At 38.4% G+C, this 23,439-nt stretch overlaps 1 protein-coding gene across 5 annotated transcripts in view; it reads left to right on the top strand.

The window, feature by feature from the left end:
• The window catches only part of LOC128689429 (mesoderm induction early response protein 1), a 169,369-nt gene that overhangs the window by 33,655 nt on the left and 112,275 nt on the right, over positions 1-23,439 (top strand). For 3 of the 5 annotated variants that reach the window (XM_053777721.2, XM_070086318.1, XM_070086317.1), the window contains exons 3-4: positions 7,458-7,712; positions 21,990-22,034. In XM_053777721.2, the coding sequence (XP_053633696.1) occupies positions 7,458-7,712; positions 21,990-22,034 (300 nt within the window). The remainder of the gene's footprint in view (positions 1-7,457; positions 7,713-21,989; positions 22,035-23,439) is intronic. The other 2 variants (XM_053777723.2, XM_053777724.2) reach the window with 2 other exon arrangements.

The following is a 23,439-nucleotide window of genomic DNA, read 5'->3' as shown; positions in this document are numbered from 1 at the left end:
ACTCTGAAGCTGGCCCTAGTGGCATTAAAAAAAGAAGGGAAGTAACCCCAGAAAAGGACTTACTACCTCAAGTCCTAATGGAAGGGGATTCCCCTTCTAAACAGTAAGAAGATAATGCTCTCCCCTCCTCCCATCCCATCAATCATCACCAGATCTTCAATAAAAGTAAGTGTCATTTAATTGTGCATGCCTTTTTCAGTTTGTGTGTATTAAAATTAACATTTCATGTGGTAAAAAAAATTTTTTTTCATACTTTTGGGCGTCTTGCACGGATTAATTTTATTTCCATTATTTCTTATGGGGAAAATTCATTCGCATAACGATTATTTCGCATAACAATTATCCCTCTTGCACGGATTAAAATCGTTAACCGGGGGTCCACTGTAATCCGTTCCTGACACCCAGAAGTATTAAAACAAAAAAATTTTTTACACGAAATATAGATGTAGTACATAAACAATACAGTGGGACATGATGAATGAAACATTAACAGCATAATACTTACCTTTATTGGCAATTCTTCTTAGTGTATGGAAGACTGGAGAAGGAGAGAGATTGGATTATTTACAGTTTGGAAGGGGAATCCCCTTCCATCAACACCTCAGGTACCAATTGCTTTTCTGGGGTTACTTCTCTTCTCTGTTTCTTAATGCCATTAGGACCAGCTTGAGAGTGACTGGAGTCCTGTCTCGCAAAAAAACTGTCCAGAGAGCTATGTTTCTGGTGTCTCTTTAAAACTTCCCTAAAATGGGCCAAGACTCTGTCACTGTACAAGTTGCCGATATGGCTTGCAACAGGGTGATGTTTCTCCATAAATCTTTCCATCCTACCCCACATTTCAAAAATCTCCTTAATTTCTGAAGAAGGCACCTTCTTCCATCTCTCTTCCTCCTCTGCAGCAAGATTCTGAGCTGCGATCTGTTGCTCATCCTGCTGAAGCTCTTGCAGCTCGTCAGTGGTTAGCTCTTCGTTGTGGTCCTCCACCAACTCTTCCACATCCTCCAAACTCACATCCAACCCCATGGAACTCCCCAGTGCCACAATGGAGTTCACAACTGACATAGGTTCATCAGGGGCCACCTCAAACCCTTCAAAATCCCTCCTGTGGACACAATCTGGCCACAAGTTTCTCCAAGCAGAGTTCAAAGTCCTGGTAGTCACTCCCTCCCAAGCCTTACCTATAAGGCTTATGCAATGGAGAATACTGAAGTGTTCTTTCCAAAAATCTCTTAGGGTCAATTGAGTGTCTGAGGTCGCATTAAAGCACCTTTCAAACATTGCCTTGGTGTAGAGTTTTTTATAGTTTGAAATGACCTGCTGGTCCATGGGCTGGAGGAGAGGAGTGGTATTCGGGGGCAAGAACTTTACTGTGATGAACCCAAACTCCTTCAGAAATAGGTCATCCAAGTTTGGAGGATGAGCAGGTGCATTGTCCATTACTAGGAGGCACTTGAGATCCAATTTCTTTTCCAGGAGGTAATTCTTCACACTAGGACCTAACACTTCATTGAACCACTCGACGAAAATTTCCCTCGTGACCCATGCCTTATTATTAGATCTCCAAAACACATACAATTTCCTCTTCATAATATTGTTTTCCCTGAACACTCTGGGATTTTCAGAATGGTACACTAGTAACTGCTTCACTTTGAAATCCCCACTAGCATTAACACAGAACATGAGCGTCAGCCTGTTTCATAGGCTTGTGTCCTGGCAGTGCCTTTTCTTCCTGAGTAATGTAGGTCCTCTTTGGCATTTTCTTCCAAAAGAGGCCTGTTTTGTCACAATTGAACACTTGTTCAGGTTTCAGTCCTTCAGCCTCTATGTACTCCTTGAATTCCTGCGCATATTTTTCAGCCGAACTGGCAGCCTCACCATGCCTTATCACACTGTGTATTCCAGTACGCTTCTTAAATCTCTCAAAGCAGCCTTTGCTGGCCTTAAATTCACTCACATCGCCACTAGTTGCAGGCAATTTCTTTACCAAATTGTCATGCAACTGCCTAGCCTTTTCACAAATAATCGACTTCATAAGAGTATCTCCTGCTAATTGTTTCTCATTTATCCACACCAATAATAACTTCTCAACATCTTCGAGTACTGGTGATCTCATTTTTGTCAGCATATTTACCCCCTTTGCAACAACAGCTCCCTTGATTTCCTTTTTCTTGGCTATGATGGAAGATATGGTTGTACGGGATTTGTTATACATCCTGGCCAGTTCGCCCACACGTACGCCACTTTCATATTGTTCAATGATGTTTTTCTTAAATTCAATCGTATTTCTCACCTTCTTTACCAAAGGTTTGGCACTAGGAGCTTTCTTTGGAGTCATGGTAGCTTATTTAGCACTTGCAAGCACTAAAATGAATGGAATACATATTATGAAATACAGTGGACCCCCGCATAACGATGGCATCGCATAGCGATTTTTCCGCATAACGATTACTTTTATCGCAAAATTTTTGCCCCGCATACCGATTAAAAACCCGCATACCGATTTTCGTCCGAGACGCGTCCAATGTGCCCTCACATGTGCCGGCCGTCCCATTGTTTACCAGCCAGCCTCCGCGGTAACATCCAAGCATACACTCGGAATATTTCGTATTATTACAGTGTTTTCGGTGGTGTTTCTGGAAAATAAGTGACCATGGGCCCCAAGAAAGCTTCTAGTGCCAACCCTGTGGTAAAAAGGGTGAGAATTAGTATGGAAATTAAGAAAGATTTTGAAGGGTTTGGGGCTAACCCTGAGAAGCCTATGCCAGTTGTGGAATCCATTGTGCCTACTTCAAAGATTAAGGAAATGTGTGCAGAGTGGTTTGAACTGCAAACCTTTATAGATGAAAATCACCCTGACACAGCTGTTGCAAGCCGTGCTGGTGACTATTTCAATGACAATGTTATGGCCCATTTTAGGAAAGTCTTGAAGAAACGGGAGGTACAGAGCTCTATGGACAGATTTGTTGTGCGACAGAGGTCCAGTGACTCTGAAGCTGGTCCTAGTGGCATTAAAAGAAGAAGGGAAGTAACCCCAGAAAAGGACTTGCTACCTCAAGTCCTAATGGAAGGGGATTCCCCTTCTAAACAGTAAGAAGATAATGCTCTCCCCTCCTCCCATCCCATCAATCATCACCAGATCTTCAATAAAAGTAAGTGTCATGTAATTGTGCATGCCTTTTTCAGTTTGTGTGTATTAAAATTAACATTTCATGTGGTAAAAAAAATTTTTTTTCATACTTTTGGGCGTCTTGCACGGATTAATTTTATTTCCATTATTTCTTATGGGGAAAATTAATTCGCATAACGATTATTTCGCATAACGATGAGCCCTCTTGCACGGATTAAAATCGTTAACCGGGGGTCCACTGTATTTCGTATGAACACGTGAGGGGACAGTCGCTCACTGGTAAACAATGGCACACTGACTGGGAAGGGAGGCTGAGGCGGCTCAGCCGTGAGTATGCATCCAGGACGAAAGACGATTAGCGAGTTAACGGACCATTTGCGAGCCAATGTTTAGACGAAATAACGCGACGATTTCCGAAATGGACAACTTTCAGGCCAGACAATTATTGAGGGACCACTATACAACTATAAAAAAACATGAAAAAACACTGCAAAGTTGCTGTTTTAATCGAAAATTATGGTCTCAGTTTTTTTCCTCTCATTATGTACTGTGTGGTGCAGGATTTGTTTTGTGTGGTGCACACATACCACATAGATGTATTCTCTCATATCTAGGCCCAGATTTACCACTCACTGCTCATCAGAGTGAGTTGAGCTCATGGCGTAGATCTACGGTTTGGACCCTCAACATAAAGCCATAGATCTACGGCACAGACCCTGAAAGGCTTAAAGCACCCCAGAGCAATAAAATACAGTACATTCATTAATTACCTTAAAATATTTGTAGTCTTAATGTAGGGTGAGAGGTGAGTTTTATTTATAGGAAGTCAGGTTTGAGAAGTATGGTAGCCAGCCAGGGCAGCCCACCTCACCCCATGTAATGTAAACAAACTAGGCGAACATGTCTGGTGCTCGTTTGTTTTGTATTATACCATACTACAAACACTTTACATTGTGTACAAGTTGTCTCCATGTTGATACAGTAGAATAAATGAAGGGAAACACTCCCATTCTCATTTAACACCTTTTTAGAAGAAATGACGCCCTGAGTGAAGGCATACGAAAGTAATAATTTTCTAGTTACCCCCAGTAATATTATAGTGTACACATTTTCTCTGATGTTTGCCTGGCTACCACATCTCGTATTTATGTTAATATATTCTACTGTGGGGTGTATTTATCAAGTTTATATGTTACGTAGCGTGTTTATTTTATAATTTTGAAAAAATATCATAGATGGATTAATGGAAATGTCTATCTTAATGTAATATATGACATCTAATGCACCCAAGAGATTTCTTATTATTATTAACCCTTTGAGGGTCGACAGGCCCTCTCTGAGACTCGTTATCAGGGTCGGCCAAAAAAAAAAAAATTTTTTCTTATGAAAAGATAGAGAATCTTTTCCTGATCATAATGACACCAAAAGTACAAAATTTGATGGAAAACTTGCGGAATTATGCTCTTGCGAAGTTAGCAGTTTCGGCGATGTTTACGCATCGGCAATTTTGCCCACTTTGAGCCCCATTTTTGGCCTATTCCACTGTACTAGTCGACAAAAAACATGAATATTTCACTAGAACTCCATTTTTTTCTATAGAATGAGTGCAAGAAACCACCCATTTACCAATTTCAACTATCCAGTACAGTGGTCAGAATTTAGCAATTTTGCCAATTTCACACAAATTTCAAAAGATGCCAATTTCCAAATAGGGTCCAGAATAAACAAGAAAGAAATTCCTGGCACTAAAATGACATTTCCTCTGTTCATTAGTCACGTCTCAAGGCCCCTCTTACATTCTTTTGCTTTCCACTTTGAATTTTTATTCTCACAAAAAATAGAAGATTTACTGTTATGCAGACTACTGCATTAGTGTAAAAAATGGTATAAATAATATTGGCGCAATTGCGAAAGAATACGTATTAGACTCGCCTGTTGATGTATATTGGACGCTTGGCATGATTTGTTTACTTTTGAACTTTGGTAAAAATCGAACATTTCTGCTACTTTGAGCTCAATTTCAAGGTACTTTTCATTGTAAAACGAGTCAAAATCATCTCAATTTCTGTAATATGTCTTCCATTCTATAAAACGAGACCAAGAAAACTAGAATAGAACAATAAATACTATACGAAAATACAGTGCAAAGTCGCCGTTTTATTCCAAAAAAACGGTCAAAGTTTTTTTTTTTCTCATTATGCACTGTGTGCTGCAGGATTTTTTTATACTGTGCACACTGACCACAGACCCATTCTTTCATATGTAGGCCTACCAGCTTTCTCCCACTAGATTTGAGGGCGCTAGAATTTAGACGTACTAGTACGTCAAAAACCCTGGGTCGTAAGCTGTACTAGTATGGCCGAAACCCTCAAAGGGTTAATATGGCATTAAGGGTAGAGAGACTCTTAGTGATTTTAACCCTTTCAGGGTTTTGGACGTACTAGTACGGCTTACGCACCAGGGTTTTTGAAGTACTAGTACGCCTAAATTCTAGCGCCCTCAAATCTAGTGAGAGAAAGCTGGTAGGCATACATATGAAAGAATGAGTCTATGTGGTCAGTGTGTGCAGTATAAAAAAAAAATCCTGCAGCACACAGTGCGTAATGAGAAAAAAAAACTTTGACCTTGTTTTTGGATTAAAACAGCGACTTTGCACTGTATTTTCGTATGGTATTTATTGTTCTATTCTAGTTTTCCTGGTCTCATTTTACAGAATGGAAGAAATATTACATAAATTGAGATGATTTTGACTCGTTTTACAATGAAAAGTACCTAGAAATTGAGCTCAAAGCAGCAGAAATGTTTGATTTTTACCAAAGTTCAAAAGTAAACAAATCACGCTAAGCGTCCAATACACATCAACTGGTGAGTCTAATATTCTTTCACAAGTGTGCTGATCTTATTTATATCATTTCTACACTAATGCAGTAGTCTGCATAACAGTAAATCTTCTATTTTTTATGAGAATAAAAATTCAAAGTGGAAAGCAAAAGAAAGTAATAGGGGCATGGGGACGTGACTAATGAACAGAGGTAATATTATTTTAGTGCCAGGAATGACTTTTCTTGTTTATTCTGGACCCTATTTGGAAATTGGCATCTTTTGAAATTTGTGTGAAATTGGCAAAATTGCTAAAATCTGACAACAGTATTGGATAGTTAAAATTGGTAAATGGGTGGTTTCTTGCACTCATTCGATAGAAAAAATGGAGTTCTAGCGAAATAGTTACGATTTTTGTCGACTAGTACACTGGAATCGGCCGAAAATAGGGCTCAAAGTGGGCAAAATCGCCGATGCGTGAACATCATCAAGACCGCTAACTTCGCGAGAGCATAATTCCATAAGTTTTCCATCAAATTTTATACTTTTGGTGTCATTATGATCGGGAAAAGATTCTCTATCTTTTCATAAGAAAAGATCTTTTTTTTTTTTTTTAAATTTTGGGCGACCCTGAGAACAAGTCTGGGAGAGAGCCTGGGGACCCTGAAAGGGTTAATGTGTACCTGCATGCCAGTACAGTGTGTAAGTATATTTAAGTACAGTACACATAAGTATAATTATCAGAGTACATACAAAATATGCAGTAACTTTAAAACACGAGATTTTTGAAAGTTGCCAGACATAATAGAGAGATGTGCTCACGGAGAATGTAAACAAACCGGGTGGGGAGCGCTGTATTAGAAAGACTTGGAGCCATATAGCAAGTTATGGGCATAATTTGAAATCGCCGTATTAGTGAAACACCGTAAAGCGGGGCCCCTACTGTATAATTATTATTATTATTATTATTATTATTATTATTATTATTATTATTATTATTATTATTATTGGGTATCCCTGCCTTTAAGAGGTTGCCTGAATTTTTTTTCTTCTTTCATTTTCCTTCAGCTTTAAAATTTTATTTTGCCTGTAACTTGAGAATACCTCATCCAATCGCCTTTAAATTTTCAACACTTGTGTGTGGTAACAGGGACCAAATTCTTGGAACATTTGGCATGTTCATGTGCCCTATGATCTCAGTTGTTGAAGCCATTCCTGGCATTCTTCATTGGCCCAGATAATTTCCAAAATCCTCACTGGTGTAGTTTCAGATGTTCTTAAAAACGTTAGCCTCCTAATTTGACAATTGTGGAGATAAATTTCAAGTATGTTAGTGTAAACTTGATGACTTTATGTGTAAAATAGTGCTTAATTTTTATTCCGCTAAATCTTGTTTTATTATCGTTAAGTCCTATTAAATCTTTGGCAAGAGTGTCATTAAAAAGATCAATTTAATTTTAATGTATACAAGGAAACTTGCTAAAATTAGAAGACAGTATCTTTGCCCCAGGAACAGGACATGCCCATTGCACAGCTTCTGGCTATGTATGGAGGATATCCACCTGAAGAAGGTGAGGGAGAGGTGGAGGATCAAGCTAATGGAGAGAGGGGAACAAGTCGAAGAGTGAATGTACGTGAAAACAACAATGAGGGAGCAGTAGAGAATGAAGCAGAAGTTGAGAATGAAACAGAGGAGCCCGAAGAACCAGAAGTCATATCCTCAAGATCTTCCACTTCTGAGGAAAATCTAAATAACCATGATAAGGTATGCTATATGAGACTGTAGTTACTTTTTATAATACATACTGTGTGTATGTCACACAAACTACATAAATTTGTTAATTTTATCTGGCATTTGAACAGTATACAGTTCAGAATATGTGTAATGTTTGTTACTTTGTACAGGCTTTTCAGCTGTTAAAATCTTTCAGATCAGCACCAAAATATAAAATATATCTAGTTTTGCTCTGCATGAGTGGAGAACTCTTACCTTGATGTCATAGTTATATTCAAGTGAGAAAAAATGAAGATAAAACAGAGGCAAATAGCATAATGCAGATACAGTAAAGATTGAACAGTTGATCAAGTGCTACTATATGACTTGTAGACCATTAATGAAAAAAGAGGCCCGTTCGTCCCCCCCCCCCCCCTATAGATATTCTGCCATGATTAACTTTCACTAATTGATCACAATGCTTTTATTGTGCCTAAATGTAGTAAAACAGGAGAGCTTTACCTAACTTGTCAGGGAAAGTGTTTTGTCATTTGAGTACATTACTGGAATGCCCTGGACTGTAAACAAGCTGTTGGTTGGCCAGCGTGCATTTCACCAATTGCAGTCTTCCTCTTGTACAAGTATTTTTGTAGCTAATATCTCCTATAATAATAACTTGTATAAGAAATACCTTAACTATTTTTGCCTGTGTTTAGATACTTTGCATGAATGTTAAGAAATAAGGAAACAGCTGAGGTTTTCCAAGTACTGAACTACAAACCCCTCAAGTGAGGTGTAACTTGATGCTGGTGGTGAGCTCTTTATCCAAGGAATTTGCCCTATCCTCCCTTTCCTTTCATCCAATCAGTGCTATTTCCCAGGTTCTCTTTGGGTTTAGTACTTTTTCCTAATTTGAAAATTAGTACAATGTAGTACGTATTGGCAGTGTTTGTTATGCTTTAAATATATACAGTTTTGCTGGGACTCATTAGGACCTCTTTAAGTCTTGTAATACATCATTATGCTTGATAAAAAAAAAAAAGAAAAAAAATTAACCTGAACATTTCTCTCAAACAATGTTAATTTAAAAATTCATTTATCTTGATTGGAAGTGTACCAAAAAATTTGGAACCCAGCACACTTACCAAAGATAACTGCAGTATTTTTGATAAACTGAAAATAAACATTACAATGTGTTAGTCTGTTAGGTGAGTAGTGGTTGATTATGTTAATTGCTCTGGTGTGTGGCATGACTGACACTATCCCTCCTTCAATAAGCATGACATAAGAAACACTCATGCATAGATCATAAGAAATAGAAATTAATCAGACAGTTCAGATGTATGCTGGATTGTTGCAGTGGGGTGATATTTGGAGGGGGTGAGGGAGTGTTCACAACTGAGTATGGCATTGTAGTCTTACTGTTAATTTCTGCTGTCTCTCCCTCCTATTTACACCTATCCCTCGTTATGTGCAGGTTTGCTATGTGTAATTTTGCCTATATGCGGTGCACCCTGTTTCTACCAGGAATTCACTATATGTGGTTCATATTCAATCTTATGCAGTCAGTTGCTGTGCACTTTGCAAATGTCAGTGGGGCATTGTGGGAGTGACACCACACATCATCAAAACAACAGATGCCTCATATTGGCATATCTGTAAGACATTCCCTGAATGCTTGCTACTGCAGGTATTATTATGGCTTTGCATCCTACCAAGTCATCTATTAGCCCTGTTCCTGGTCCATAGAAGAAATGCAGGGCTTCTCTAATATTGGAGATGAAGTTGGAGATTTTGAATTGTTGTGATGCTGGCAAGGGGCCAGTTGTTCTTGGGTGTGCATACACTGTTGGCCTGTCACCCATTTACTATTAAAAAAAATACTGAAAGCATTAGGAGCTCTGTACTGAAGTCTATGCCACTTAATGCTTCAGTAACATTCAGAATAAGAAATCTTGAAAAAATGATGGCAGTGTAGGTGGAGGACCAGAACCAGAGGAAAATGAATCTCTGCTCCTTCCCAGTCTTGAATATTAGTCCTTCATGGCTAGAAAGGTCTGTTATGAAAAATTCTTTTGGCATCAAAGCCTTCACAACATTAAAGTGAAAAGAGAATTTGCAGTTGTTGATCATATTGCTGCTGCAAAGTTTCCTAAGAACCTTAAAGCAGTTATAGCTGCTGAGGGCTACAGTCCTAATGAGGTTTTCAATGCAAATGAGACAGGGCTCTTTTGGAAATGGATGCCATCTAGGTCATAGATATCTAGGGAGGAAAAGGTTGCGGTTGTATACAACGTAAAGAAGAACAGGCTCAGTGTTCTACTGTAGAGGAGTGCTGCAGATTTCAAGTGTAAGCCAATGCTGGTGTACCACTCCCTTAACCCACGTGCATTGAAAGAGTCGAGTAAGAACATGATGCCTGTACATTGGGCTGCAACCAAGAAGGGATGGGTGACAGGCCAGATTTTTGAAGATTATTTCATACAGCTTTTCATTGTGGAGGCAGAGCTCCACTGCAGACAGTCTGCCTTAGCCTTTAAGGTCTTGCTCATACTTGCCAGTGCCCCTAGACCCCCTAAGCACCTTGAACATATCCTGAATTTTAGCATATTGTTCCTTCCACCAAACACACTAATGCTGATCTAGCCTCTTGATCAGAAAGTTTCAACATTCAGGGACTGTTACTTAAGGAGGACAATGGCCTAATTGCTGAAGGATACTGATGGCCCTAACAAGCCAACATTTTATGAGTGGTGGAAGTCCTACAATGCTAGGGATGCAGTAAACAACAGTAATGTTTTTTGGGGGACAGTGCAGTCTGCTACCTTGAATGATGCTTGGAAGAACATTTGAGAAGACTGTGTTATGAACTTAAGTGCTTCCCAAAATTGTCAGAGAGTAATAAAAGTTGTTGAGCTTGGATTGAGGGTGGTAAGAGAAGGCTTCTTGGATTTTCAGAAAGATATTGTGAAGCTTATTAACTTCCTTAATGAAGAATTAAATATTGAAGACCTCATTGAGATTTCTACAGTTGAAAAAGAAAAGGAGGAAGAAGAGGATGAAGTGTGTCTTGATGTAAAGGATATGATTATGAAGAAGCTTGGAGAACTGTTTGCACATGCTGAGAGACTCCCAGTTTGCCATGGACATTGACCTTGTCTGGAGAGGAGCCTCAAGTTCAAATTTTGTGTGAATACCCTTAGTGCCTAAAATTAGGTATATGCTCAGAAACAATAAATGGTTAGGCAGACCTCCATGTTGCAGTACCTTCACCCACACCCAGACCCACTCCATCTGAAACTTCTACATCTCCATTTGTGTTGTTTGAAGTTGACAGCTCTTTGCATATGCCTTCTCTTGATGTTACCCTACCTCCTACAAGTGATATGGAGCCTGACCTTGACCACTTTGCTCCATCCTTTCCTCACACTTACTAATCCTTCAGCACCACCCTCCACCTACGCATCCACACGTGCTAGTGTGTCTGCTGCTGTTGGTGAGTACCAGTTCATAATTTTTCCTTAAATGTTTTAGAATCAAATTCATTTATATGTTTGACTATATGATGATTCTGTCATAAAGTCATATTTTTTGGTAAATATTAGTGAAAAAGGGGGAACTTGGCAAAGCTTTGGAGTGAATCTCTATTTATTACATGTTATAGTGGGTTGACTTTATGCATTTTCACTTTATATGCTATAATAATAATAATATAATATAATATATTTATTTACTACAAGTACATGTACAAGGAATGTGGCAGATGTTGCAAGTATATAGAATAGGTAGTAAGTTACTAAATGCTGCAAAGAGTTTTTATGAGAATAGGCTCAGGTTAGTGTGTGTGTAGAAGAGAGGGAGATTACTTCCTGGTAAAAGTAGGTCTTAGACAGGGATGTGTAATATCGCCGTGGTTGTTTAACCCTTAAACTGTCCAAACATATATGTACTTTCTCTTGCGCAGTGCCCCGAATATTTTGAAAATAAAAAAAAATGTTTTTTTTTTCCATTGAAATACAGAGAAAAATTTTTTAAGTGTAATAGGATTAAAATAAAAAAAATTAGGGTCAGTACTTACTGAGATATGAGGCTGCAAAGTTGACACTTAATGCTCGCCTGACGGCAACATCGAGTCCTGCCGCTTGAGGAAGTGTTGCCGATATACCATTTTTTCTCATTTTTATATTATTTTATATAATTTTTATGTTCTGATAATTACAATTTCGGGCGAGATATAAGCGACTATTGGCAGAAAGGTGGGCTAGTGCAAAGATGAGTAGTGGGGGGGGGGGGTTAAAGAGGGTTGGAATAGTTTTAAAAATGCAGTATTAGAATGTGGGGCAGAAGTTTGTGGTTATAGGAGGGTGGGGGCAGGAGGAAAGAGGAGTGATTGGTGGAATGATGAAGTAAAGGGTGTGATAAAAGAGAAAAAGGTAGCTTACGAGAGGTTTTTACAAAGCAGAAGTGTTATAAGAAGAGCAGAGTATATGGAGAGTAAAAGAAAGGTGAAGAGAGTGGTGAGAGAGTGCTAAAGGAGAGCAAATGAAAGAGTGGGAGAGGCACTGTCAAGAAATTTTAATGAAAATAAGAAAAAAATTTGGAGTGAGTTAAACAAGTTAAGAAAGCCTAGGGAAAGTATGGATTTGTCAGTTAAAAACAGAGTAGGGGAGTTAGTAGATGGGGAGATGGAGGTATTAGGTAGATGGCGAGAATATTTTGAGGAACTTTTAAATGTTGAGGAAGAAAGGGAGGCGGTAATTTCATGCACAGGCCAGGGAGGTATACCATCTTTTAGGAGTGAAGAAGAGCAGAATGTAAGTGTGGTGGAGGTACGTGAGGCATTACGTAGAATGAAAGGGGGTAAAGCAGCTGGAACTGATGGGATCATGACAGAAATGTTAAAAGCAGGGGGGATATAGTGTTGGAGTGGTTGGTACTTTTGTTTAATAAATGTATGAAAGAGGGGAAGGTACCTAGGGATTGGCAGAGAGCATGTATAGTCCCTTTATATAAAGGGAAAGGGGACAAAAGAGATTGTAAAAATTATAGAGGAATAAGTTTACTGAGTATACCAGGAAAAGTATACGGTAGGGTTATAATTGAAAGAATTAAGAGGTAAGACAGAATGTAGAATTGCGGATGAGCAAGGAGGCTTCAGAGTGGGTAGGGGATGTGTAGATCAAGTGTTTACATTGAAGCATATATGTGAACAGTATTTAGATAAAGGTAGGGAAGTTTTTATTGCATTTATGGATTTAGAAAAGGCGTATGATAGTGGATAGAGGAGCAATGTGGCAGATGTTGCAAGTATATGGAATAGGTGGTAAGTTACTAAATGCTGTAAAGAGCTTTTATGAGGATAGTGAGGCTCAGGTTAGGGTGTGTAGAAGAGAGGGAGAATACTTCCCGGTAAAAGTAGGTCTTAGACAGGGATGTGTAATGTCACCATGGTTGTTTAATATATTTATAGATGGGGTTGTAAAGGAAGTAAATGCTAGGGTGTTCGGGAGAGGGGTGGGATTAAATTATGGGGAATCAAATTCAAAATGGGAATTGACAGTTACTTTTTGCTGATGATACTGTGCTTATGGGAGATTCTAAAGAAAAATTGCAAAGGTTAGTGGATGAGTTTGAGAATGTGTGTAAAGTTAGAAAGTTGAAAGTGAACATAGAAAAGAGTAAGGTGATGAGGGTATCAAATGATTTAGATAAAGAAAAATTGGATATCAAATTGGGGAGGAGGAGTATGGAAGAAGTGAATGTTTTCAGATACTTGGGAGTTGACGTGTCGGCGGATGGATTTATGAAGGATGAGGTTAATCATAGAATTGACGAGGGAAAAAAGGTGAGTGGTGCATTGAGATATATGTGGAGTCAAAAAACGTTATCTATGGAGGCAAAGAAGGGAATGTATGAAAGTATAGTAGTACCAACACTCTTATATGGATGTGAAGCTTGGGTGGTAAATGCAGCAGCGAGGAGATGGTTGGAGGCAGTGATGTCCTGTCTAAGGGCAATGTGTGGTGTAAATATTATGCAGAAAATTCGGAGTGTGGAAATTAGGAGAATGTGTGGAGTTAATAAAAGCATTAGTCAGAGGGCAGAAGAGGGGTTGTTGAGGTGGTTTGGTCATTTAGAGAGAATGGATCAAAGTAGAATGACATGGAAAGCATATAAATCTATAGGGGAAGGAAAGAGGGCTAGGGATCGTCCTCGAAAGGGTTGGAAAGAGGGGGTAAAGGAGCTTTTGTGGCGAGGGGCTTGGACTTCCAGCAAGCGTGCATGAGCGTGTTAGATAGGAGTGAATAGAGACGAATGATACTTGGGACCTGACGATCTGTTGGAGTGTGAGCAGGGTAATATTTAGTGAAGGGATTCAGGAAAACCGGTTATTTTCATATAGTCGGACTTGAGTCCTGGAAATGGGAAGTACAATGCCTGCACTTTAAAGGAGGGGTTTGGGATATTGGCAGTTTGGAGGGATATGTTGTGTATCTTTATACGTATATACTTCTAAACTGTTGTATTCTGAGCACCTCTGCAAAAGCAGTGATAATGTGTGAGTGTGGTGAAAGTGTTGAATGATGATGAAAGTATTTTCTTTTTGGGGATTTTCTTTCTTTTTTGGGTCACCCTGCCTCGGTGGGAGACGACCGACTTGTTGAAAAAAAAAAAATTACAATTTATTGTATTGGCATTTCTTAACCAGTCTTTGTTCTGACACTAATATTAGGTACTTAAATTGTACTCAGATTGTCACAAACACATTGACAGGTAGACAATTACACCTGCCTTGGCCATTTACTATTGTCTAGGAATATATACAAAGTATTTATAGGTCCCAGCAATGTTTTGGATACATCAGAGTATAGAAGAAGGAAGAAAGAGGAGGAGGAAGAAAGAAGAAGCTCCCTTGAAGCAATGTGACAAGCATCCGGGATGGCAGTGATGAGATGTGGGATGACATTTGATGGGTGGGTGCCAGTGAGGGTGCAGAGATAAGAGGAGATAAGCTTTTACATTTGATGGGTGCCAGCGAGGGTGCAGAGATAAGGGATGACATTTGATGAGCTGGTATCTCTGTCTCTGATTATCTGTCTCTCTGTCTGCTTGACTCTTTCCATCTCTCTGCTTGTCTCTCTCTCTGTCTCAGAGAGAGCCACTGTGAACCAACAGGTATTCATATGCATTATATCTACAAGCACAGTAGAGCACTTTGGATTTTTTTAGGTTATCCTAGGTAAATTACACTATCTATAATTGTATTTGAGTGTACCTGTGAGACAGATAAAAAGAGATAGATAGACAGACAGGGATAAATAGAGATAGAGATAGACAGACCCTAAACTTGGGGTTAACATCACTTTTCTCTTAAAAGGGGAGTGTTAATGACATTACATCAGTGAATCCTTGGTGTTTGCCACACTGTTTGCTCTAGCTGGCACTCAAATTAACTGGTGCTCCTACAAGGTACGAAGTGGTTCCAGATTTTTTTAATATGGTGCACACCGAGTGTTAAGACCCATTCTATGCTGACCAGGCATCTCAGGCCAATCGTGACGAATTTGGAGGTAGGAAAATTAAAGTGTATATATACGTTTGGGGTGCTACGCGTAAGAATGTATGTATACGTTTGGACCGTTTAGGAGTTAATATATTTATAGATGGGGTTGTAAAAGAAGTAAATGCTAGGGTGTTGGGGAGAGGAGTGGAATTAAATTATGGGGAATGAAACACAAAATGGGAGTTGACACAGTTATTATTTGCTGATGATACTGTGCTTTTGGGAGATTCTAAAGAAAAGTTGCAAAGGTTAGTGGATGAGTTTGGGAGGGTGTGTAAAGGTAGAAAGTTGAAAGTGAACATAGATAAGAGTAAGGTGATGAGGGTATTATACAAATGATTTAGATAAAGAAAAAATGGATATCACATTGGAGAGAGGGAGTATGGAAGAAGTGAATGTTTTTAGATATTTGGGAGTTGCCTTGTCAGCGGATGGGTTTATGAAGGATGAGGTTAACCATAGAATTGATGAAGAAAACAAGGTGAGTGGTGCATTGAGGTATCTGTGGAGACAAAGAACATTATCCATGGAGGCAAAAAAGGGAATGTATGAAAGTATAGTGGTACCAACACTCTTACATGGGTGTGAAGCTTGGGTTGCAAATGCTGCAGCGAGGAGGCGGCTGGAGACAGTTATGTCCTAAGGGCAATGTGTGGTGTAAATATTATGCAGAGAATTAGGAGGTGTGGAGTTACTAAAAGTATTAATCAGAGGGCTGAAGAGGGGTTGTTGAGATGGTTTGGTCATTTAGAGAGAATGGATCAAAGTAGAATGACTTGGAGAGCGTATAAATCTGTTGGGGAAGGAAGGCAGGGTAGGGGTCGTCCTCGAAAGGGTTGGAGGGAGGGGGTAAAGAAGGTTGTGTGGGCGAGGGGCTTGGACTTCCAGCAAGCGTGCATGAGCGTGTTAGATAGGAGTGAATGGAGACGAATGGTATTTGGGACCTGACTAGCTGTTGGAGTGTGAGCAGGGTAATATTTAGTGGAGAGATTCAGGGAAACCAGTTATTTTTATGTAGCCGGTCTTGAATACCAGAAATGGGAGGTACAATGCCTGCACTTTAAAGGAGGGGTTTGGGATATTGGCAGTTTGGAGGGGTATGTTATAGTATATCTTTACATATGCTTCTAAACTATTGTATCTGGGCACCTTGGCAAAGACAGTGATTATGTGTGAGTGAGGTGAAAGTGTTGAATGATGATGCAAGTATTTTCTTTTTGGGGAGTTTCTTTTTGGGTCACCCTGCCTCGGTGGGAGACGGCCGACTTGTTGAAAAAAAAAAAAAGCATGTACAAGGTATCCAAGCTTATTTGACATCAATGACATAGTGCTGTATAGAATGCCACTTGTTATGCAGAGCATTTTGGGTAAATTAGGTCAGTTTTATCCCAGGTTGTGACCCACACCAGTTGACACACCCAGGTACCCATTTTACTGATGGGTAAACATAGACAAGTGGTGTAAGGAAACACGTTCAGTGTTTCCACCCCTTCGCTGGGTATCAATCCCAGACCCCTCACAGTGTGAAACGAGAGCTTTTGCCACCAGGCCACAGTGGCAGCAGTGGTAGTGCATAAAGCAAGGGATAGGTGTACTTATCAAAGACAGTTGTAGGTATTATTCATAATGTAATATTAACTGCTAATGTGGCCATGCGGCAACAAAAATAAAGAGAACCAGTAAGATTGGGAGGTAACAATTGAGAAAAAACATTGGAACTTGTGTCAGTTTTCACTGTGTTTGAACTTGGGTGCTGAATCTGCCTTCAACCCAAGCAAAAATGGTGAGACCTCTCAAATTTTACTCTACAACCTACCAATACACTTGAATTGTCTGTACGACGATTATAATTATTTATGATCTCTGCAAGAGGGGCTGATACTGTCATGCTTAGCGAAGGATGAGAAGGGATTATACCAACCATACTGCATTCATTGGTACAGTAAGTTGTACCTAACACTCTTGCCCAGTTTTCTCAATCTCATACTGCATCTCACAATTTATTATTTTTTTTATTGTTCTTTTATCAAATTAATTTAGATTTAGTATTGTGTATGGTTGTTTGGTATAGGTGTGGCAGGTTCTTATTTATTTGGCACAAGTTTGTCAAATATGAATTTTTGTATTATTATTATTACTGGAAATGCGAAGCATTATTATTTTGTTGTTTTTGGATATAACATATGAGAAAATTGACCTGTAGTTTCAATATATCATGGAATTACCCAGATAACTCTAATCAAGTCGCTGTCCCAGATTTCCGCTTGGCTGATTTCATGGGTATGAGAAATTACCTGGGTGGGTTAAATTGGGACGACCTTACTGTGTGTCAGGTTGGTAGGGTTGGTTGCCAATATGACGTATTTCAGAGCATAGTGCTGGCTGCCCAGATGACTTTTGTCCCAAGTAGGGAAATTAGATCTAACAAAAAATGATCCCAGATGGATAAACAATAGATTAAAACATCTCATTGGTCAAAAGAGAGGCATATATAGACATATCAGAAGAGGGGAAGGGCAGTTAAGAAATCAATATATTCAGTTAGAGAGAGAAATAAAAAAAGGAAAAAGAAAAGCAAAATGGGATTATAAGGCTAAAGTCGGAAGGAATTCGAAGACTAACCCAAAAGGGTTCTTTCAGGTATACAGAAGTAAGATTAGGGGTAAGATAGGCCCACTTAAGAGTAACTTGGGTCAGATTGCTGACAGTGATAAGGAAATGTGTGAACTTATCAATACCTACTTCCTCTCAGTTTTTACTCAGGAAGATACTAGTGAAATTCCAGAATTAAATTATGTAGAACAGGACGACAATAAACTATGCATGATTAGGGTAACTAGTGACATGGTCCTCAGACAAATAGAGAAATTAAAACCTAACAAATCCCCAGGTCCTGATGAACTGTTTGCAAGGGTGTTAAAGGAATGTAAAGAGGAACTTAGTATACCTTTGGCTAATCTTTTCAGTATGTCACTACAAACTGGCATAGTGTCAGACAAGTGGAAAATGGCAAATGTAATACCCATTTGCTAGGCAGATGACAGGTCCTTAGCTTTGAACTATAGACCAAAAAGCCTTACTTCCATAGTTGGTAAATGTATGGAATCAATAATTGCCGAAGAAATTCGTAGCCATCTTGAAAGGCATAAATTGATTAATGAATCTCAGCACAGTTTTATAAAGGGGCGTTCCTGTCTTGCGAATTTCCTAACTTTATTCACTAAGGTGTAGGTGTTTGAGGAGGTACATCATGGTATTGAATATAATATTGTGTATACGGACTTTAGTAAGGCTTTCGATAGAGTTCCACATCAGAGGCTGTTAGGCACACGGAATAGGAGGAGAAATCTTTTCCTGGGTAGAGGCATGGTTGACAAATAGGCAGCAGAGAGTTTGCATAAATGGGGAGAAATCAGAATGGGGGCACATCACAAGCGGTGTTCCATAGGGGTCAGTGTTGGGCCCCATGTTGTTCACAGTCTACATAAACAACATAGATGAGGGAATAAATAGCGACATAAGCAAATTTGCTGATGACACCAAAATAGGCCGTCCAGTTCATTCTAATGAGGACATTAGAGCACTCAGGATGATTTGAATAGACTGATGCAGTGGTCGGAGAAGTGTCAGATGCAGTTTAATGTAGACAAATGCAAAGCTCTAAATGTCGAAAAGGAAATTAACCATGCCACATATAAACTAAATAATGTAGATCTTAATATTACGGATTGCAAAAAGGATTTAGGAGTTTTGGTTAGCAGTAATCTGAAACCAAGACAACAGTGCATAAATGTTCGCAATAAAGCTAACAGAATCCTTGGCTTCATAGCAAGAAGTATAAATAATAAAAGTCCTCGGGTTGTTCTTCAACTCTGTAGTATATCTTTGGTTAGGCCTCATTTAGGTTATGCTGCACAGTTTTGGTCACCGTATTACAGAATGCATATAAATGCACTGGAAAACATACAATGGAGGATGACAAAGTTGATCCCATGTATCAGAAATCTTCCCTATGGGGATAGACTGAGGGCCCTGAATCTGCACTCTATAGAAAGGCATAGAATTAGGGGGGGTATGATTGAGGTATATAAATGGAAAACAGGAATTAATAAAGGGGATGTAAATAGAATGCTAAAAAATATCTAACATAAACAGGACTCGCAGCAATGGTTTTAAATTGGAAAAATTCTGATTCAGGAAGGATATAGGAAAGCACTGGTTTGGTAATAGAGTTGTGGATGAGTGGAACAAGCTCCTGAGTACTGTCATAGAAGCTAAGATGTTGTGTAGTTTTAAAATTAGGTTAGATAAATACTATATGAGTGGGTGTGAATTAGACTAACTAGCTTGTGCTACTAGGTCAGATGCCGTGCTCCTCCCTTAATTGACGTGTCTGACCTCGCTAGGTCAGTGAGGTCAGACGGTCAGTGAGCTTAAGGTCACTAGGTCAGTGAGCCTAAGCTGGTGGGAGAACTGGACCTGCCTCACATAGGCCAGTAGGCCTGTTGCAGTGTTCCTTCTTTCTTATGTTCTTACGTTTTATCGAGCTCTCTAATATAAGCTACAGCAAAAATTCCAACTCTCTCTCTAATAGGATGATTAACAGAATCATGTCTTTTAATCTAGCAAGGGTGGTAGGTTAATTTGTGTTTGGTTAAAAGAGCACCCACTGTGCAATGATGTTTTTTGTAATTTTAAAAATTTTCATGCAGTAGTAAATGAGAGAATGGCAGATGGAGTAGTAAAAATAGTGCAAAATAAACATTTGTGGAAAGAAAGAAAGGTATAAATGTTTAAATTAAATTTTGGGGGTTTATAATAAAATTAGGATGTGAGAAGTGAGTTATAAAGATTTTGGTAATGGACAATGCATAAAACATGTACAGTGGAACCTCAGTACTCGAACTTAATTTGTTCCAGAAGGCTCTTTGAGTATCAAACTAATTTTTTCCCAACCAATTTTCTTTTTTGTTGGCTGTTACCACTAATCTTCTTAGGCTCCATGGTGATTTATTTATACAATTAATATAAAAAAAACACCAAAAAATGCAAAGAAACACGAAATAGTTTACAGTGAATTTCTTGCATGGTTGAGTGCCGAGCAAACGGTCGACTACCTAGCAATTTTTATACTGAACAAAGCATTCGAATACCGAATTGTTCGAGTAAGGAGCTGTTCGAGTACTGAGGTTGCAATGAATATGTTTTCAGAAGAGGATAAATAGGTATACCAGTTATTATGAAATGCTTAATTAGAGCAGCTTATAGTAACCTAATAATGGTAAAAGATTGAAGGGTAGACTTTTGGACGTGCATGTTCTTAGAGAAACTGCTTTTATATCAGCTCATTATTCAGTGATAGAAGAAAGTGGGCAAGGAGAATAGTGCCTGTGGGTAAAATGTACAATGGAATTGCAGGGCTATTATCAAAAGAGTTTGGGGAAAGGCATTTGGTACAGTATTATTTCAGAGAAGCAAGGTTTATTAAGGAAGATTTTTTCATGGTTCAGAATTTAGTATTTTTATTAGTTTACTCATTATATATAGGGTAATTTCTGACATGGGTTAGGGTGGATTTTTTTTTTTGTGCATGCGTGTGCGCTCACATACATATGCACACACGCACGCCTAATTGTGGTTGCAGGGGTTGGATCAGCTCCTGGCCCTGCCTCTTCACTTGTGTGTGTGTTTTGTCTGTCTGTCTGTCTCTTCTGTCAAAAAGTTGTTTAGTTTATTTACAGCTTTGGGAGATAAGAGACTCAATTAATTTTATTTTAGATTTGTGAGTTATTTAGATTTCCTAATTAGACTGAAAGTTATGTATCTTTATTGTTATTTCTTTTTAAATTAAGTCTTAATTTGTATTGATAAGAAAAATTTTATCAGTGGATAAATATGCATTTAGTCAGCTATGGGTTGTTTTATCTTTTTCTTTGGATTTGATTTGTTTAATTTTCATAACCCAATATACATTACAAAGTTTATTTAGTCTATTCTTCATTTAACTTCTCTCCTATTTTTACATTTGTTATCTAAAGAATGTTTTAAATCACACTTTGGATGCTGTTTTATCCCATAATGGTTTTTATATTGATCAGTTTTATGCAGACACTTACCATCAGACATTGCTTTATTTTATCTTCTATTGTTTTTTTCTCTTTTCTTCCCACTTATTTGTGTACATGTGTGCATATTATTATTATTATTGTATTACATTCATGAAAAACACTATACCCATAGAGGTCAGATAGCACCTAGGGGAATGAGAGGCATTTGCATTTGATCTAATGAATGGGTGGGCAGATCCAATTTCTTGTATCAAGAGTCCCTCACCAGCATGAAGGACCTTCTATTTTTAAGGGGGAATTAAGTTTATAGGGGGAAAAAGGGGGTGAGCTGTTGCTCTTGGTCACATTTCGTGATTTTCAGTTGGCTGAGGTGAATCAGTTTTGTCAGTTTTATTTTTAAACTGTAAGTGGTCCATTTCTAGTGTCATTGCTCAACTCATTCCACTTCCTTACCTCATTTATTTTTAACAAGATTTCCTAGTATCCCTGTGACTTATTCAGGTGTGTTATTTCCAAATATGCCCTCTTGTTCTTGTTTCATCCATGGTAAGAGCCTATCATTACCTACCCTCTTTATGCCAGAGACATGAGGCCTAGTTCTTGCATTCTTTCTTCATAACTCATTCTCTTCAATTCAGGTACCAGCTTTAATGTGCTGCTTTGTATTTTCCTAAGTTTAACTTTGTGTTTTACTAGGTGAAGGTTCCATACCGTCGCTGCATACTCAAGACTGGGTTGTACGTGAGTTTTTTGAACAAGTCTGTCTAGCTTTTTTGTACAAGCTCAGGAAAACGATTATTACAAGATCTTTTCCTTAACTGTTTATTTGAGCTTTAGTCCCATTCAGATGATATTCTGTCTTTGTCTCCTTTCCCAGTCTCCCAGCTTCATAACTTTGCTTTTGCGCTTTTGCTCGAGTTAAATTCCATCAACTTTTACTTATCCATTCTTGAGGTCCATCCATGTCAATGTGCAGCCTTGTTTCATTCTCTGCAGTTTATATTCTTTTTATTTTGACATCATCCAGACATTAGAATATGTTGAAGTAAACTGTAACTAGCTCATTTGTGTACACTAAGAAATATAATGAACACAACACTGATCCCTGTGGAATTCTACTAGTTACACTTCCATCCTGATGTTTCATTATAGTGATTTTTATTATTTTAAAGTAATCCTTTATCCATGTTAATACCTTTTCTTTTACCTCAGTTTCATACATAGGCGTGTATGTGGCACCATATTAAAAGCTTTGCTGTTTAGGAATGTGCAGTCCATAAACCCATCTCATTCCTATTTTGTATGTTTATCTTTTGAGTTTTTGCATGCTGATCGTGTGTGTGAATTCCTGTTTGTAGCTTCAGAAGTAGATCTAAGATTTGGTGTTTTGTCTTTAATATTCATCATATAATATTTCAAAATTTCCAGTGCTTGTAGCACTTAATCCCTCCTCTTGAAATCCATTCTATTGTTCTACCACTGTTTACTAAGCAAGTACTATCATCTTTTCAAATGAGTATGAAGTGAAACCTATTAATTTTTTGCACTCTAGCAGGAGTGTTGATTTTTTCTTTGTTTCATGAACACTTAAGATGACAGGTAAATCTTACAAACTTCAAGTACTTCCATTCAGTATACCCATACCTTTAATTTTATATGTGCTTTATAGTAGTTCCTAATACAGTGGAACCCTGGATTTCAGCCGTAATCCATTCTAGAAGGTCGGCCTAAATCCGAAAAGGCCAAAAACTGAAGTAACATTTCCCAAAAGAATTAATGTAAATACAGTGAACCCCCGAGTTTCATGATTAATCTGTTCCAGAGGGTTTGCCGAAAGTCGGAATTCACGAATGTCGAAACCATTTTTCCCATAAGAAATAATGTAAATCCAATTACTGTAATCCGTTCCAGACACTCAAAAGTATTAACAAAAATTATTTTTTTGTTGCATTAAATATAGATTTACATACAGAAAAGAATGAGAAATCAGTATAAAAGAATATTACACTTACCTTTATTGAAGACTCTTAATTATGGAGGATGAGCAGGAGCATTGTCCATTACCAGGAGGCACATGAGTGGCAATTTTTTTTCCAGGAGGTATTCCTTCACACTCAGGCCAAACACTTCATTGAACCAATCAAGG

This window comes from Cherax quadricarinatus, chromosome 18 (genome assembly GCF_038502225.1).
Source record: "Cherax quadricarinatus isolate ZL_2023a chromosome 18, ASM3850222v1, whole genome shotgun sequence".
NCBI classification, from domain to species: domain Eukaryota; kingdom Metazoa; phylum Arthropoda; class Malacostraca; order Decapoda; family Parastacidae; genus Cherax; species Cherax quadricarinatus.
The sequence above is the reverse complement of the archived record's forward strand: the minus strand, read 5'-3'. Positions and strand labels throughout refer to the sequence as shown.